General features: G+C 53.3%; 5 protein-coding genes across 5 annotated transcripts; 3 read left to right on the forward strand and 2 right to left on the reverse strand.

Annotated features, from left to right (window-relative positions):
* Positions 1 to 744: 744 nt before the first annotated feature.
* CCOS01_14631 (kynurenine 3-monooxygenase) lies at positions 745 to 2,742 on the forward strand (the record flags this gene model as incomplete). The annotated part of the gene is made up of 4 exons (XM_060462774.1): positions 745 to 856; positions 1,194 to 1,411; positions 1,481 to 1,897; positions 1,948 to 2,742. The coding sequence occupies 4 exons, from the start codon at positions 745 to 747 to the stop codon at positions 2,740 to 2,742; spliced, it is 1,542 nt and encodes a 513-aa protein (XP_060306605.1).
* Positions 2,743 to 3,352: 610 nt separating this feature from the next.
* On the reverse strand, positions 3,353 to 4,547 carry CCOS01_14632 (aldehyde reductase; the record flags this gene model as incomplete). The annotated part of the gene is made up of 3 exons (XM_060462775.1): positions 3,353 to 3,793; positions 3,879 to 4,251; positions 4,324 to 4,547. The coding sequence occupies 3 exons, from the start codon at positions 4,545 to 4,547 to the stop codon at positions 3,353 to 3,355; spliced, it is 1,038 nt and encodes a 345-aa protein (XP_060306606.1).
* Positions 4,548 to 5,382: 835 nt separating this feature from the next.
* Positions 5,383 to 6,482, forward strand: CCOS01_14633 (uncharacterized protein; the record flags this gene model as incomplete). Its single annotated transcript, XM_060462776.1, has 5 exons — positions 5,383 to 5,479; positions 5,558 to 5,868; positions 5,933 to 6,043; positions 6,112 to 6,412; positions 6,475 to 6,482. The coding sequence occupies 5 exons, from the start codon at positions 5,383 to 5,385 to the stop codon at positions 6,480 to 6,482; spliced, it is 828 nt and encodes a 275-aa protein (XP_060306607.1).
* Positions 6,483 to 8,882: 2,400 nt separating this feature from the next.
* CCOS01_14634 (peroxisomal (S)-2-hydroxy-acid oxidase) lies at positions 8,883 to 10,123 on the forward strand (the record flags this gene model as incomplete). The annotated part of the gene is made up of 2 exons (XM_060462777.1): positions 8,883 to 10,022; positions 10,073 to 10,123. 2 exons carry the CDS (start codon positions 8,883 to 8,885, stop codon positions 10,121 to 10,123), a joined length of 1,191 nt encoding a protein of 396 aa, XP_060306608.1.
* A 483-nt stretch (positions 10,124 to 10,606) lies between these two features.
* Positions 10,607 to 13,419, reverse strand: CCOS01_14635 (OPT family small oligopeptide transporter; the record flags this gene model as incomplete). The annotated part of the gene is made up of 4 exons (XM_060462778.1): positions 10,607 to 11,115; positions 11,179 to 11,855; positions 11,909 to 12,848; positions 12,909 to 13,419. 4 exons carry the CDS (start codon positions 13,417 to 13,419, stop codon positions 10,607 to 10,609), a joined length of 2,637 nt encoding a protein of 878 aa, XP_060306609.1.
* Between the last annotated feature and the right edge of the window lie 860 nt (positions 13,420 to 14,279).

A 14,279-nucleotide genomic window follows, 5' to 3' on the forward strand; every position in this document is an offset into this window, starting at 1 on the left:
CGGCTACGAACGAACAAAAAGTGACCTGACGAAAGAAATATTTCCAAGCCCGTATCCGTCCCACGCTCTGTGATAGGCGCTTGTGCGTGGCTCCCCGCAGCCACCACGCTGCTCTGCAATCTGCTGCACAGGGCAACTGTAGGTAAGTACTTTTTTCCCACCTGCGGTTCAATCTCGGGGCTGATAACAGTGGCTATCGATAAAGGGCCTCAACATTTTATCGATAAGGATAAGACATAGAAGCGATCGATTTCCAATGTACCTAAGCCACTCCCATCCAGATGCGCCACGGCCAGGGTCCAGGGACTTCATCCCACCTTGACTTAAGGCACCTTAGGTAAGGTAAACGACTTGCAAGAAACCTGAAATAGAGAAAAAGTTTCTGAGCGGAGCTTCCCTTGTCGGAGCTTCCGGGGAATACCCGCGAGCCGAACACCACCGAGCAGCGACCGAATCCGACTTGCGCCGCTCTGCGCTCTATGCTCAAGGCATCGGGGGGTTGGAAACACAGAGAACCTTGACCTTAGTTAAGAAAAAAGTCGTTGACGCCTGTTCCCCTTCAATCCTCTCATCCGGCCGGCTTGACCCGCCCAAGGGTCGAATCATCATGCGGGTTCTCTGAATTCAAGTTCTCTCTCTCACGCCACCATTACATGCGAACCTTTCTCCAAATTCCCTTTCACATGTCTTGAAGCTGGCGAGAAAAGACACAAATAAACCAGTAAACTTATCATCCAAACAAACATGGCTAAGACCCAAAAGGTCGTCGTGGTCGGCGCCGGCCCCGTCGGCTCTTTGGCTGCGCTCTATGCAGCACAGCGCGGGTACGAGGTTGAGATCTACGAGTTGAGAGCCGGTAAGTTTGCATGTCGCTTTTCTTTTTCCGTTTGGCAAAGTCTCTTGTTCCCGCCCGGCTCAGCGCGCCGTTGAAGATCATGGATCCTGCCCCTCGTCTGCCCCACCAATTGCCGCATTCAATAGTCTTGTTTGCCATGATGTGATGTCCCGTTGGTGGATGCGATGCAGATAAGGTCGTGTTTGTTTGCTTCTCTCTCTGCCTTATCTGGGGATCCTGATCTCGGCAACTCTGTGGATTGACGCCATTATCAATCGCCAGCAACAACATAACAACACAACTATCTACTACTAGTTGATATGAGTTTGAATACAGACTAACAGTCACAACCATGTAGACCTCAGAGACCCCACAACAACTCTCTTAAACTTCACCCGTTCCATCAACTTGGCGCTTTCCGAGCGCGGCATCAACGCCATGCGCAATGCTGGCCAACCAAAGTTACTGGAACATGTCTTTGGCGCCACCATTCCTATGCGAGGACGCATGATCCACGGCAGGACCCCGAAAGGTGACCTGTACGAGGCTTCGCAGGACTATGATGTCCACGGTAGAGTGAGTCAACTGAGCCCGGTCTTATCCCGGATGCCAGCCATATCAACCTGACGCTGATCGTTATGCAAGGCCATCTATGCTGTGGACCGCGCCGGCTTGAACAAGCGCATGCTCGACATCCTCGAAGAGATGCCGAACGTCAAGTTCTTCTTCAGCCACAAGCTCACTGGCGCAGACTTCAAGAAGTGCAAGGCTTGGTTCGAGGACATGACGTCCGGGTCGGCTACCGGCCGCGCCAAAGAGATTGAAATTGACTTCGACTTTATGATTGGCGCCGATGGCGCGCACTCCGCCGTCAGATATCACCTGATGAAGTTTGCTCAGATGAACTACAAGCAAGAGTACATCGACACCCTTTGGTGCGAGTTCCAGATCAAGCCTGCCAAAGCTTCCTCGCTGGACAGCAAGCCGCAATTCAGAATCTCACCAAACCATCTGCACATCTGGCCTGGCAAGGAGTTTATGTTCATCGCCATACCCAGTGATGTGAGTATCTCTCGAATATGCTTCTGTACACCCGACTGACAAGATACCAGGACGGCTCCTTTACCTGCACGCTATTCCTCCCTAACAACCAAACAGAGGCTCTTGAACAAGACCCGTCAAGTCTACCAGCCTTCTTCGACAAGCACTTCCCGGGTGTAACAGACCTAATTCCAGCCGAAGACCTCATCGAGTCCTTCAAGCGGAACCCCCACCTGCCCCTGATCAGCATCAAGTGCAGCCCCCACCACTACGACGCCTCCGCCGTCCTCGTCGGCGACGCCGCGCACGCAATGGTCCCCTTCTACGGTCAGGGCATGAACGCGGGCCTGGAAGACGTCCGCATCCTCTTCTCCATCCTCGACAAGCACCGCCGGCTGGCGGAGGCCCAAGCCAACGACCCGTCAGGAAGCCGAGCAGACGCCGCGGACACCTACGCGGCCGTCGCCTACCACCGCGGCGCGGCGCTGGCCGAGTACACGGCGAACCGCGTGCCCGACGCGCACTCCATCAACGACCTGGCGCTGCAAAACTACGTCGAGATGCGCGCCTCGGTGCTCTCGCCGCGCTACCGCCTGCGCAAGTGGCTGGAGGAGAAAATGTCGGTGTACGCTCCTGGGCTGGGATGGCAGACCAAGTACTCGCGTGTCAGCTTCGGCAACGAGCGATACTCTGAGGTCGTGGCCAAGAGCGACCACCAGGGCCAGGTGCTGATGAAGACTTTTGAGGCGCTGGTGTGCAGTCCGCTCGTTGTCGGGGCCGTGTTCTTGTGGTGGAAGAGGCCGCGGGTTGTTGTTGGTGCTGTGCAGGGGGTTTTGCGGTATTTCCTGCGGGCGACGGAGGCGTGAGATGTGATGTGACGTGATGACTCCCTACTTGGAGGGTTGAATCTCTGTAGACTGTACTACCAACGTGAAGACTTCAAATACAATATACCCGCCGTATGGCTGAACTGCTCTTAATAGGAGAATCTGGCAAATCACAACTTATCAGTGACCTAGCTTGACGGTGATTTACCTTCTCTCGTCATACCCTCAGGAGGGTGAACAATGTGAGAGTGAAGTTTGGATCCAAGGTTTGCCATGTTGCGAGACTTGAAAACTAAGCGCAGTCACTGGTACAGCACACTTTCAAAATTACAATCTTTGACTGTCCTGGAGGCTTCCTGCTCTCCTCTCAATGAATCACTTTGTGCTTGAGTAACCAGGGATAAGATATATCATTATTCAGAACCACTAGGCCTTGATCTGGCAAACATCAAGACAACATCAAATCGCGCTTACAGTCTCCGATGAACATGAAGCCTTTAGCTTGACACAAATCCAGAAACAGGGGCTTCATCAGTTAAATCTAGAGGCCCTACCCATTTTTGAATTTACAATACTCTTCCAGAGTCCAGGATCTAACCGCCAACTATGGAGTAACTACGTGCATGTTTGAACTCGCCGGTGATACTAATCAGTATTCAACTCCATCCAGCCCCTTGTACAACTGCCACCTGTACTCCTCAGACGGCACATTAAATCTCGCCTTCAGATCCATCTTGGCAATCTTGTCCATGTCCTCCCCGTCCAGCAGGAAATCCGACTCGAGGTTCTCCTTAATCTGCCACTCGATGACGCTCTTGGGGATCACGGACCGTCCGCTGTTGACGCCCCACGCGAGGGCGACCTGCACGGGGGTCTTGCCGTGCTTCTTCGCGATCTCAGCGAGCGTCGGGTGGTCGATGACGCGGGCCATGTGCGAGGCCTCCTTGGACCACGAGACCTCCCGGTAGAACGAGTTTTGGTTGCCGAGGGGCGAGAAGTGCGTCATGTGGATGCCGTTTGCGCGTTGCCAGTCGACGAAGGACTTTTGTTGGAGGTAGGGGTGGAGTTCCATCTGGTGGACGGCGGGAACCTGGGTTTCGTTGTAGTCAGCTCACACTCTTATGCCCCTATTCTCATCCTCTTCTCTTCTTCTCTTGAGACTGAGTAAAACGTACCACTGATCCCTTGTCAATAAGTGTCTGCACCTCGTCTTTGCTAAAGTTGCTGACGCCAATGGCTTTGGTCTTGCCCGTCTTGAGCAGCGCCTCCATCGCCTTCCAGGTATCGACAAACGTCGTCTTGCCCATAATCATCTTGCCATCCGCGCCCTTGGGGAAGCGGTCCTCGCCCCGCTGGAACGTGCAAGGGTAGTGCATCAGGAACAGGTCCACGTAGGGGGTGTCGAGGTCCTTGAGGGAGGCGTCGAGGGCGGCCTCGACGTCGTCTGGGTGGTGCGAGTTGCACCACAGCTTGGTGCCCAGGAAGATTTCCTCGCGCGGGACGCCGCTGGCTTTGATGCCCTTGCCGACTTGGATTTCAGTGTCGTAACTGTGGGACACAGAAACTTAGCTTCAATTTTGTCTGGTTGGTGATCAAGCTAGGATGGACGGGGATACTTACACTCTCGCGGTATCAATGTGACGGAATCCGACTTTCAGCGCCGTCTTCACGGCTTCCTCCTGCGCATCGGCGTCTTGGAACGTTCCGAAGCCAATGGCGGGGATCTTTGCGCCCGTGTTGAGCTCCCATTGCACCGAGCGAGTTGTGACGCTTCGGACTTGCTGCTTGGGCAGCGCGGCCTGCACCGCCGGCAACAGGCGAGATCTAAGCAAGTTGGCGTTCATTTTGTGGTTTTTGATCTCCTTGTCTCTGGGGTATCTAGGTATGAGAATGACAAGAGAGTGACGGGTTTAGTTGATTGAAAGAAAGCAAGCAAATCCTCACGTCGACTTCTTAATACATATCCAGAGACCCTGACCGCAGATGGCAAGCAGGGGTAGCTCTTTTAGCTCAGGGATCCAAAAGTCGAGCTAGCAATTGTCACCAGCTCAAGAATTGATTCGTGTCTATGAACTTGGCATTTCGGCCGACTCGAGGGTCCCTTCTGACACGGAAGCATACCGAGAACTAGCGCAATTGGGTTATTGTACGCGCGACTCGCTGTCCCGAGACCAGAAAAAGAAAGCCTCTCTTACAGCCGGAGGGATGTCCATCGCGACTGGGCGCTCGATGGTGGAGATTCCCCCGCATCCCGCATCCTAGGCTCCTCGTCTCGAGGGCAATAGCTCCAGATTTCCCCGCGATTGTGGAGAATACAAATTGAACGAGATTGGGGATGAGACGATTCTCAGTCGTCTCGAGGGATGACAATGACTGGACTGTGACTGTAGCTAAACAGAAATCTCAGACTTCGCTGCAATGTGACGAATGCCATGGTACACACATGCACGGGGAATTGGGAGATGTGGAACTCGGCAGAGCGTGTTCGGAGATGCGGGAAACCATATATGATGTAGCTTTTAGCTTTTAAGGCAGATGAACCCCTGGGGTTTGATATGTCACTGTTGAATTTGCGTGTAGCATCGACCGAGACAGATACCAACAAAAGTCAACTCGCGCCCTCCTTGTTGTATTATTCCAAGAGTTCAACTTGAAGCCGATAACTTTGAAGCATTCACCATGGCACCTTCAGCAGTCGAGACGGGAGCAGCAGCCGTTGACCCCAAGGCCGTCAACGTCCAACCCATCTTGACACTCTCCGGAAAAGTTATCGCAGGTAAGCCATCATCATCAAGCCTCCTTTGCAACAACAAAAGACCGACTTGGCCATTTTACTCATAACCACCCTCCCTAGTAACCGGCGCAAACCGCGGCATCGGCCTCGGCGTCGCAGAATGCTGCCTCCTCAACAACGCAGCAAAGGTCTACTCCATCGACCTCGCGGAGCCCGGTGACGAGTTCGCCGCGGCGTCGAAGCAGTTCCCCGGCCGCCTCTTCTCGATCTCAGCAAACGTCACCGACGAGGCGAGCATCACCGCCGCCATTGACAAGATTGTCGAGGAGGCCGGCGCGATCCACGGTGTCGTCTGCAACGCTGGCCGGACGAACCACAAGGCCGCGCTTGATTTCACAAAGGAGGAGATTGAGTCGTTGTTTGGTGTCAACGTATGTTTGAGGAGGTACATTTATGAAAGGAATGAGATGTGTGTGCTGACGATGGAATGATTAGTTGTTTGGTGCCTTTTACACCGCCAGAGCGGCGGCAAGAGCTTTCATCAAGCTGAACATCAAGGGCTCAGTGGTGTTTACGGCCTCCATGGCTTCTTACCGCCCCAACAAGGTATGCTACAACTCTTGATTCCGTTGAGGCAGAAGCAAACGAGCACACACTGACTGACTTACGCGCAGCGCGTCCCATCGGCACCATACGGCGCCTCGAAGGCTGGCGTCCGCAATATGGCGCACACGCTCGCCATGGAGTGGGCAAAGTACGGCATCCGCGTTAACAGCGTCTCGCCCGGTCTCGTCAACACGGCCATGACCTACTGGGTGCCGCAGCAGCCGGACTGGGAGCAGCAACTCAAGTACTACGGCGGTATGCCACGTTTGGCCGAGGTCCAGGAGCTCGGTGGCGCATACGTTTACCTTTTGAGCGACGCTGCGAGCTATACGACGTCGATTGATATCCCCGTAAACGGTGTCATTGGAAGTAAGTTGAGACCCCGGGATTATGCTTTGGAGAAGGGGAAAATTTGCTGACAATGATACTAGTCTGCTAAATGAATGTGATGATGAATGGCCATGATGTCGAAGGAAAGCATATAAAGAAAGTCATTGCAAATTGTGCTACTGTAACCACTTAGCATTTTAAGAATAGAAGATATTATGAGCTTTGATCAGTCAGTGCTGTATGGGATCTTGACTGAGCCTGGCAATCTTTTGTGTTGTACTTGGAGAATCTTCAATTTACCCCTTTGCTTGAATGCCATAAAAGGGACCAGATTTAGTATTGCGTCAATGGCCCTGAACAGCATGCCTTTTACATGATTGCGGCTCAACATGTTCGATAGCCAGGCTGAGTAATTATCCATACTCAACTTCCTTTCCGAGCCCCGTGCTGCCCAAGATGTGTCCAAGCTTTAGAGACCTCGAGGGGTAAGAAATACGTTGTGGTCTCAGACCGTCTCCAAGCGTCACGGACCCAAGCCCTATGAGACCTTGAAGATGGCTGCGAGGATGAGCACGGATTCTTGTCGATCTGGGCGTGGGGGTTTGTCATCCCTCGCGTGAGTCGCGTCGGGAGTCGGGTCGGGTGAGCGCATATTGTCATTGTTGCTGGACCCATCTCAATGCGACTGTATCGTTCAGACTAAGAGAGCCTCATCTTAATTGGTCATCAAATCCATAGTCAACGCCCATAGAAAGCACGTGGATCTTTCATGGATTTGAATATTGTAGAGCCGCAATGAGCGTATCAGAAACCATTCCCATCAGTGTTCCATTTTGTGCTTGGCTATCTTACTCGAGGTGGTTGTTCGTTTAGCTCTACGTCAGAGGCAGCGGATATTACGTGATGATGCTCTTCTTAACATTCTTCAATATCGAAAACGAAGCTGTCAGTTCTCGACGCTCTGTCAAATTTTCTCTCTTTTTCTTTTTGTGATTGTCATTGAGGAAGATTTGCATTTCCAACACTACACAAAACTCGCACATCACCTCCATCATAAGAAAGTTTGATTTCTTTGCTGGGGTTTGGTGCGAAGAACAACCGCGCGCGAGACTCCATACTTGGGCTATGGAATCACCGGGGAAGCCCACAAATTTCCTGAGGCAAAAGTTTATGAACTTCACGCGGAGCTGGAGGACTCCGGAGCCCCAATGACGAGGGCGGATTTTCTCCTAAAGACCCGTTAAACCCCCCGGAGAATAATAACTCAAACCATTAAGCCCGACCCAGAGATTTAGCAGGGAAGCAATCTGCATCCGCGCCAAGCTTCGAATCGACAAGAGATCCTTCACTCTATTTCGACAGCGGCCCACTTCTTCTCCTAGAGCCGAGAACCTAATTTCATCTCTTTAGGACTCGGGACCAGGGCTCTCTCGTTTTCCTGTTCGTCCAAACTATGCGCAAAAAGTCCGACAAAACATACCAGAAGCATATCCACAATGGCGGAGTTTCCGTTACATTGGGTCAGAAAACGCGCATGAACCAAGCCAGTGCCAAAGAAGAAACATAACCGACAGGCGCATGCAAGCGAACAATGTCGTCGATATTCGCACCCGCTGGACATGGAGTCTTGGTCCGAGCCAAGACCTCGGAGGACCGGATCCGGCTGCGATCAACCTGCTTTCTCGGGCAGGTCTCTTGACAGGTCTCGACGTGCGCAATCTTGGCTATCTGTGAGGAATTCTGGTTTTCTATGATAGAGACTCTCCCCTTAGCACAGTACTCCTCCCGTCTCCTAGATAGAATGGTCCTTAGCAGACCGCCTCGCGGAGGACTCTGTCGCTATGAGCTGACTCCTCTTAAAGTAGAGGTTGATGCGCCGGTGATCCGACGATGGTGGATAGGGTATCCATGAGAGGGTCAAAAGTATCGCCAAAACCATCCCGTTTAGGCAACTCGAGACCTTCTCGTGAGGCTCGGTTGCCCTTGGGACCCAGAACACCCACAATTAGTCAGGATGACTGACGATGGCCCCCCACGGAGAAGGGGTGCCTCAGCCAAGGAATCCAGAAAGTTGGGATCCGTCGAATTGATTAGATTAGATCGTGTCCAACCAGTAGGAGAGCTTTCCTCGTCTCGTCTCGACTCGTGCATCAAGGGAGGCCCTAGTTTCCAACTTGGCGGTTGACTCGGATCAAGACCCAACATGTTTATTTTCCCAAGACATGAGATGAACCAGTGGCGTTTGGTTTCTGAAGCCCATGCGGCCCAACCCTGAGGCCGCCGGGTATAGAATGCCCCGACAAGGTCAGTGGTGCAAGTAGGATGGAGATCATCGTGATCAAGGGGTGGGGGGGGGGGGGTGTTTGCTGGCGGAAATCGAGCGGAAGGGCAGACGTATAAGTTCTTTGGGATCGCCATGCTTTTTTGAGGAGAATCTTTACGCTGCTTGGCAAGAATCGTCACTTCCATCCATTCACTCTTTCTTCACGTTCATTACACACCGCACAAGATGAAGTCCTTCCTCATCGCCACGCAGCTCCTGGCTGTAGCCATGGCCGGCGAGCCCTGGATCAACGAGGTCGACACCGGCTTCGAGACCTACCTCGACAGCACAAACTATACCAAGGGATCCCTCCCCCTTCTTAAGGATATTCGCGCCATTCCCGACTTCGATTGGGCGGCCCGCCAGCACCTCGACAACCAAAAGTACTCCTTCTACCGCACCGGCACTGCCGGCGAGTACAGCTACCGCCACAACCTCGACGTCTGGCAAAAGGTGCAGCTCCGCTCCAAGCACCTGAGCGACGTCACCAAGCTCAACGAGACCATGGCCACCACCATCCTCGGCTACAACTTCAGCGCCCCGCTCTTCATCGCGCCCGCCGCCCGCGCCGTCTACGGAGACCCGGACGCCGAGCTGAATCTCGTCCGCGCCGCCGGGAACGAGAACATCCTGTACATCCCGTCCATGTACGCTTCCAAGTCCATCGAGGAGATCGCCACCGGCAAGGTGAACGGTACCCTCAACGGACCCCAGGTCATCTTCCAGCAGATTTACACCAACGCCAATCTCTCCGTTACGTGGGAGAACATCCGCCGTGCCGAACGCACCGGTGCCAAGGCCATCGTCTGGACTATTGACGCTCCCGGCGACTCCGTTCGTCACCGTGCTGCCCGCTACGACACCACCAACGCCAACTCCGTCTCCTCTGCTCTGACCTGGGACATCTACGACCAGATGAAGAACCAGACCTCCCTGCCCATTATCCTGAAGGGCATCACCACCGCCGAGGAGGCCCTCCTTGCTATTGAGAAGGGCGCCAAGGCTATTTACATCTCTAACCACGGCGGCCGTCAGCTTGATCACACCCCCGGCCCTCTCGAGATCGCCTACGAGATCTACCGCAACGCCCCCGAAGTCTTCCAGAAGGTCGATGTCATTGCCGACAGCGGTGTCCGCTACGGTAACGACGTTTTGAAGCTTCTTGCTCTCGGCGTCAAGGCGGTCGGTATGGGACGTCCCTTCATGTACGCCAACTGCTACGGTCTCCCGGGTGTCACCAAGGCCATCAACATCATGAAGACTGAGATTGTCCGTGATGGAGCCCAGATGGGTGCGACTGATGTTCACAACATCAGCACCAGCTTCGTAAGTCCAGTGAAGTCAAATTGGGAAGAATTAGGACTAACTAGTTGCAGCTCAACCTCCGCCAGCTCGAGCAGAATGTCTACCTCTTCGACCAGCAGTAAAGACTGTGCGCGTAGCGTATTATAAAGTTGGGGATGTCAGGCTGGAACATGTATTGCATGCAGCGTTGCTGCGGATAGAAACGGCGTTCTCATTGGGATTGGGACCAAACACTTCATTGATGTTTCGACCTGTTTTAGGGGTCAACTTTCATGTCCATACTTTAACACAGTTACATAGCACGAAAAGCGTCATGGTTATGTCTCGTCAGAGTTTCTGACAACTGGTTCCATTCAAGTTGCAATTGAGTCAAGATGAGTGAATAGTCGCGGCATGATATTTGGCACATTGGCAAAATTAAGGGGCCCATCAATGTCAAACATTGGCGGCCGAACTGCATTGAGCCCCGTGACAACGGCCCCGCGCCGGGGTTCGGCCCCACCTCTTGCTGCTCGGGTATCCCGCTTAGTTCTCTTTGATCATGTTGAGGGATAGTGACCGTTTCGCCCCCATTCCTGCTCGAATCTAGAGTCAAGAGGTTGTACCTATGTCGGGAAGCTACCCTTCTCGGGCCCAAAGTACCCTCTCTCGGGAATGGGGAGAATTCCAATCTGAGATCCATCGACTCCTGCACCGCTCACCGTATTCCCCCACCATTTGAAGGCGATTGGGTTATATCCAACGGCGAAAAACATGACCAGCGCTGAAACGGCAACTCCGGCAGTCAAGGCAGCTGACAGGACGTAGTTGTACTTTTCCCACCAGGCCAGACGATGCCTAGGAAGCCAGTACATGAAGATGTATCCGAGAATGAAGCCAGGTGTTTTGTACGACAAGTTTGACGGTGCCCAATGTTGGATGCCCTGAATGACAAGGACCGGGTTCAGCCACAGCAAGGAGGCCACAAAGGGGAAGAGAGTCTTGTCCAGACGAGCAAACGTCTTTGGGCTCAGCTTGAGTCGTAGCTTTTCTCTGACGCCTGGGAGATACTTGGGACCGTAGCCTTGACCGACCAGGAAAACAATGGCAATGAGCGTTCCAAAGAGGAAGCACCCTATTCAGCGGTCAGCACATATAATCCAATATCATCACTGTGCTCCTGCAAACTTGAACTCACATTTGAGGATCGGATAGAAAGACACAAACATGCGCTCTGAGCCAAGAAGACCCCACATCAAGCTGTTCGTGTAGAGAGGAGCACCATCGTTGGCGCATGTGAATCGACTAGGCTGCGTCGGGGTACACAGCCCCTTGACATTCTCCAAGATGAAGTTCTGCGTAGCTACAGCTACGAAGCAAGTAATGATGATCGTCCCAATCTGGCTCCGGAACACCGCGCGGGGTGCAATCTTGGCATAATGCGCCATCTTCTGATCCTGAACGTAATTGTCGCCATAGCCCGCGAGCGCCCAAGACCCCAGAGTCTGGGAGAAGAGGAAGGCGTTGGTGTTGCCGGGGAGGAGGTAGCCCGTGATGACCTGGATGAGAGCGCCGAGGCCGAGGTTGGTGCCCGTCGTGGCGGAGAGGAAGGAGAGGGGCACGGCGAAGACGAGATTGATGGCGATCATGAGGAAGACGATCCAGACGGGGGTGCCGAGCGGGTAGATGTTGAGGAAGATGACGGAGACGACGATGGCGGCGACGAGGATGATGAGGAACCACCAGTCTGGGACCTCGGGGTACTTTGCGAGGAGTCGGCTGTGGATGTCCATTGCGCCCTCGTAGTTGCCCTTTCCGTGGCGGAGGCCTTTGTAGAAGTCGATGTATGCTTGGGAGATTGTCTTCCATTGGTTTCTGTAATCCATGTTAGTTCTTGAGTATAGCGGCGAGCATGTTGTAGTACGAACCCCATGATGTACAAGAAGTAAATTGGATAGAAGCAGTAGTTGGCTCCGACGGTGAGGAGATAGCCAGCTGAGTAGAACGGAGGAGAGTATTCTTGATAAGCAGTCTCGTTGAGTTGGTTGTTGAAGACCACATTCTGGACCACATACGGCGTGCCGTCATTGGCGAACGCAGATGAGGAGTTGATTGGGAGGTATGCCGTGTTGTACATGTTGGTGTAGTAGATACCAATGATGATGACCCCGCCCAGGATGGCACCGATGTACATTGTACACGTCGCGAAGAATGGCTGTGCCAAAGCAGCATACGAGGAGGTCGCCACGTTCCAGTCAAACGTGGTGATGGGGTTGAATAAGCCAAGGCCCAGCGAGGATCCTGTGATGATTGCTAGGGTCACGTTCTGGGGCGAGATCCAGGTCATCCAGTTGAACGTCGCCAAAGCCGTGAAGATGTAGCCTGGGAACCAGTAGTAGAAGAACATGCAGATGGTCACGACGTAGAAGAACTTATACCGCGAGATTGTCCACCCGTTGATGTTCTCTCTCGGCTCCGGCCTGGTGAGCGCTCTGTTCATGGCGATTGTCGGCAGGATCGTCGGCCAGAGAGCCTTAACGGGGTACACACTGAACCGTCGTAGGTATCCGGCGAATCCCATACCCATGAGTTGCACAAAGAGGGTGAGCATCAGCTGGTACCCAAAGTTGACGAAGTCGAGACCGTAGTAGACTGGTGACTTCTGCACCAGGATCATGCCGTAACTATTGGTGGTGTAGATGGCAATGTTGTACGTGATGGTAGCAAACATTTGCTCCTTGAAATTCCACGGTCCTGGATTCAGAGAGTGCCGCGTACCTCGTACGGTGATGCCCCAGTCAGGTAAAACAAATTCGAGGACCTTGGCGCATGGGAAGAGCAGGATCTGGATAACCTGACCACTTAAGCCTACACAAACTCGGCTTTAGTAAAAGATTTCGAGGGAGACATATGAGATGTGATACTCACTGATGGCGGGGAACCTTGAGTTGAAGAATGTCGAGATAAAAGTTCCGATGATTGCCCAGCCTATACCCAGGAAGTATGCGCGAAACGTCTCAATGGGCACACTCTGGTCGTCCAAAATCTCGGCCACGGCGCGAACCCCAGGGTAGGGTGAGGAGAAGCGGATCATGACGGCGTCAATTCTCAAGTCCCGATCGTAGTGTTCACCGTACTGTTTTGGTCCCTCGAGCAGCTTCTTCATTCTTTCTCGCATATCGGAGGGGAAGTTCCAGTCGTCCTTGAAGAACTCGACTGATTCTTCAATGATTTCGAGGGCATCTTCCTCCGTCATCTCATTAATCTTCTCCAAGATGTACTCTCCTTCTCCATTGGGTGCCAGCTCCTCAAGCTTCTCGTGGGATATCTGGTCCGAGATCTTTTGCTCCGGGTTGTCCACCCGTGCGGGGATCTTCTCGATATCCTCCTCCCGGGCCGGGGTCGGCTCCTCTCCGACGGTCTCCACCTTTCCGGACATTGTTACCCGAGGAATCGACGCCGTGTGCTGCCGGGTCCGTTGGAAGACTTACTTGTCGAAAGACGAAGAAGACGCTTGGAAACAAGTAACCATCTCTCATGATTTTCTCCGGGGAAGTTACCGAGGCTATATACCTCTGCAATTATCGTCCAACTTAGAGTTGTGTGGCGGGCGGAAGGCGGGGGAGTCGGGTCTCGGCCCAGTTATTGGGCGAGAAGATAGGTTCGTCCACCATGGGGGAAACATATCTCCAAACGGAACGAGGTGCGCGCAGCTAGGTATCTCCTCGCCCCAACCGGGCTGCACTGCATTGTCCATCCAACAACGTTGCATTCTCCCAGATCAACGTTGCGCTATCACGCCGTCTAACAGAAGGGGGTCGATCGTCCCATTGCCAGACTTATCCGGTATCACCCCCGCATGCTCTCCCGGCTCGGAGCTCCCCTCTCTCCAAAATAACCCGACCTGCCAGACGTGGCCTGCGGGGTGCATGCGTTCGCGAGGATCAGCGCCCCTGTACTTGCGCTATCGACCGGTGTCTGAACCAACGGCAGTTGGTCATTCGCCGCGGTAGGATGCGACGCCAGGCGATAAAAAGAGCCAAGATAGAGAGGGGTTGGAGCGGCGGATAGTTGCGGGATTGACAGCGACCCTTGGGGTTTGAGAGCTTGCGGACAAGTTCCGATATCTTGCGTTTTGATGAAAGATGCGAGTCCCTTTGCTGATGAAATGGGAAGAGACGTCGTTCGTTAACGGGATAGTGCTGGTGCATCTCACCAATCGGCATCGATCAAAGTCGAATGTGCAAAATTCTATCCAATTTAGAAATTCTGACTGGCCTCATGGGGTAGTTCATCACA

Source organism: Colletotrichum costaricense (genome assembly GCF_030867565.1).
Source record: "Colletotrichum costaricense strain IMI 309622 chromosome Unknown Scaffold_21.1, whole genome shotgun sequence".
Lineage (NCBI taxonomy): Eukaryota > Fungi > Ascomycota > Sordariomycetes > Glomerellales > Glomerellaceae > Colletotrichum > Colletotrichum costaricense.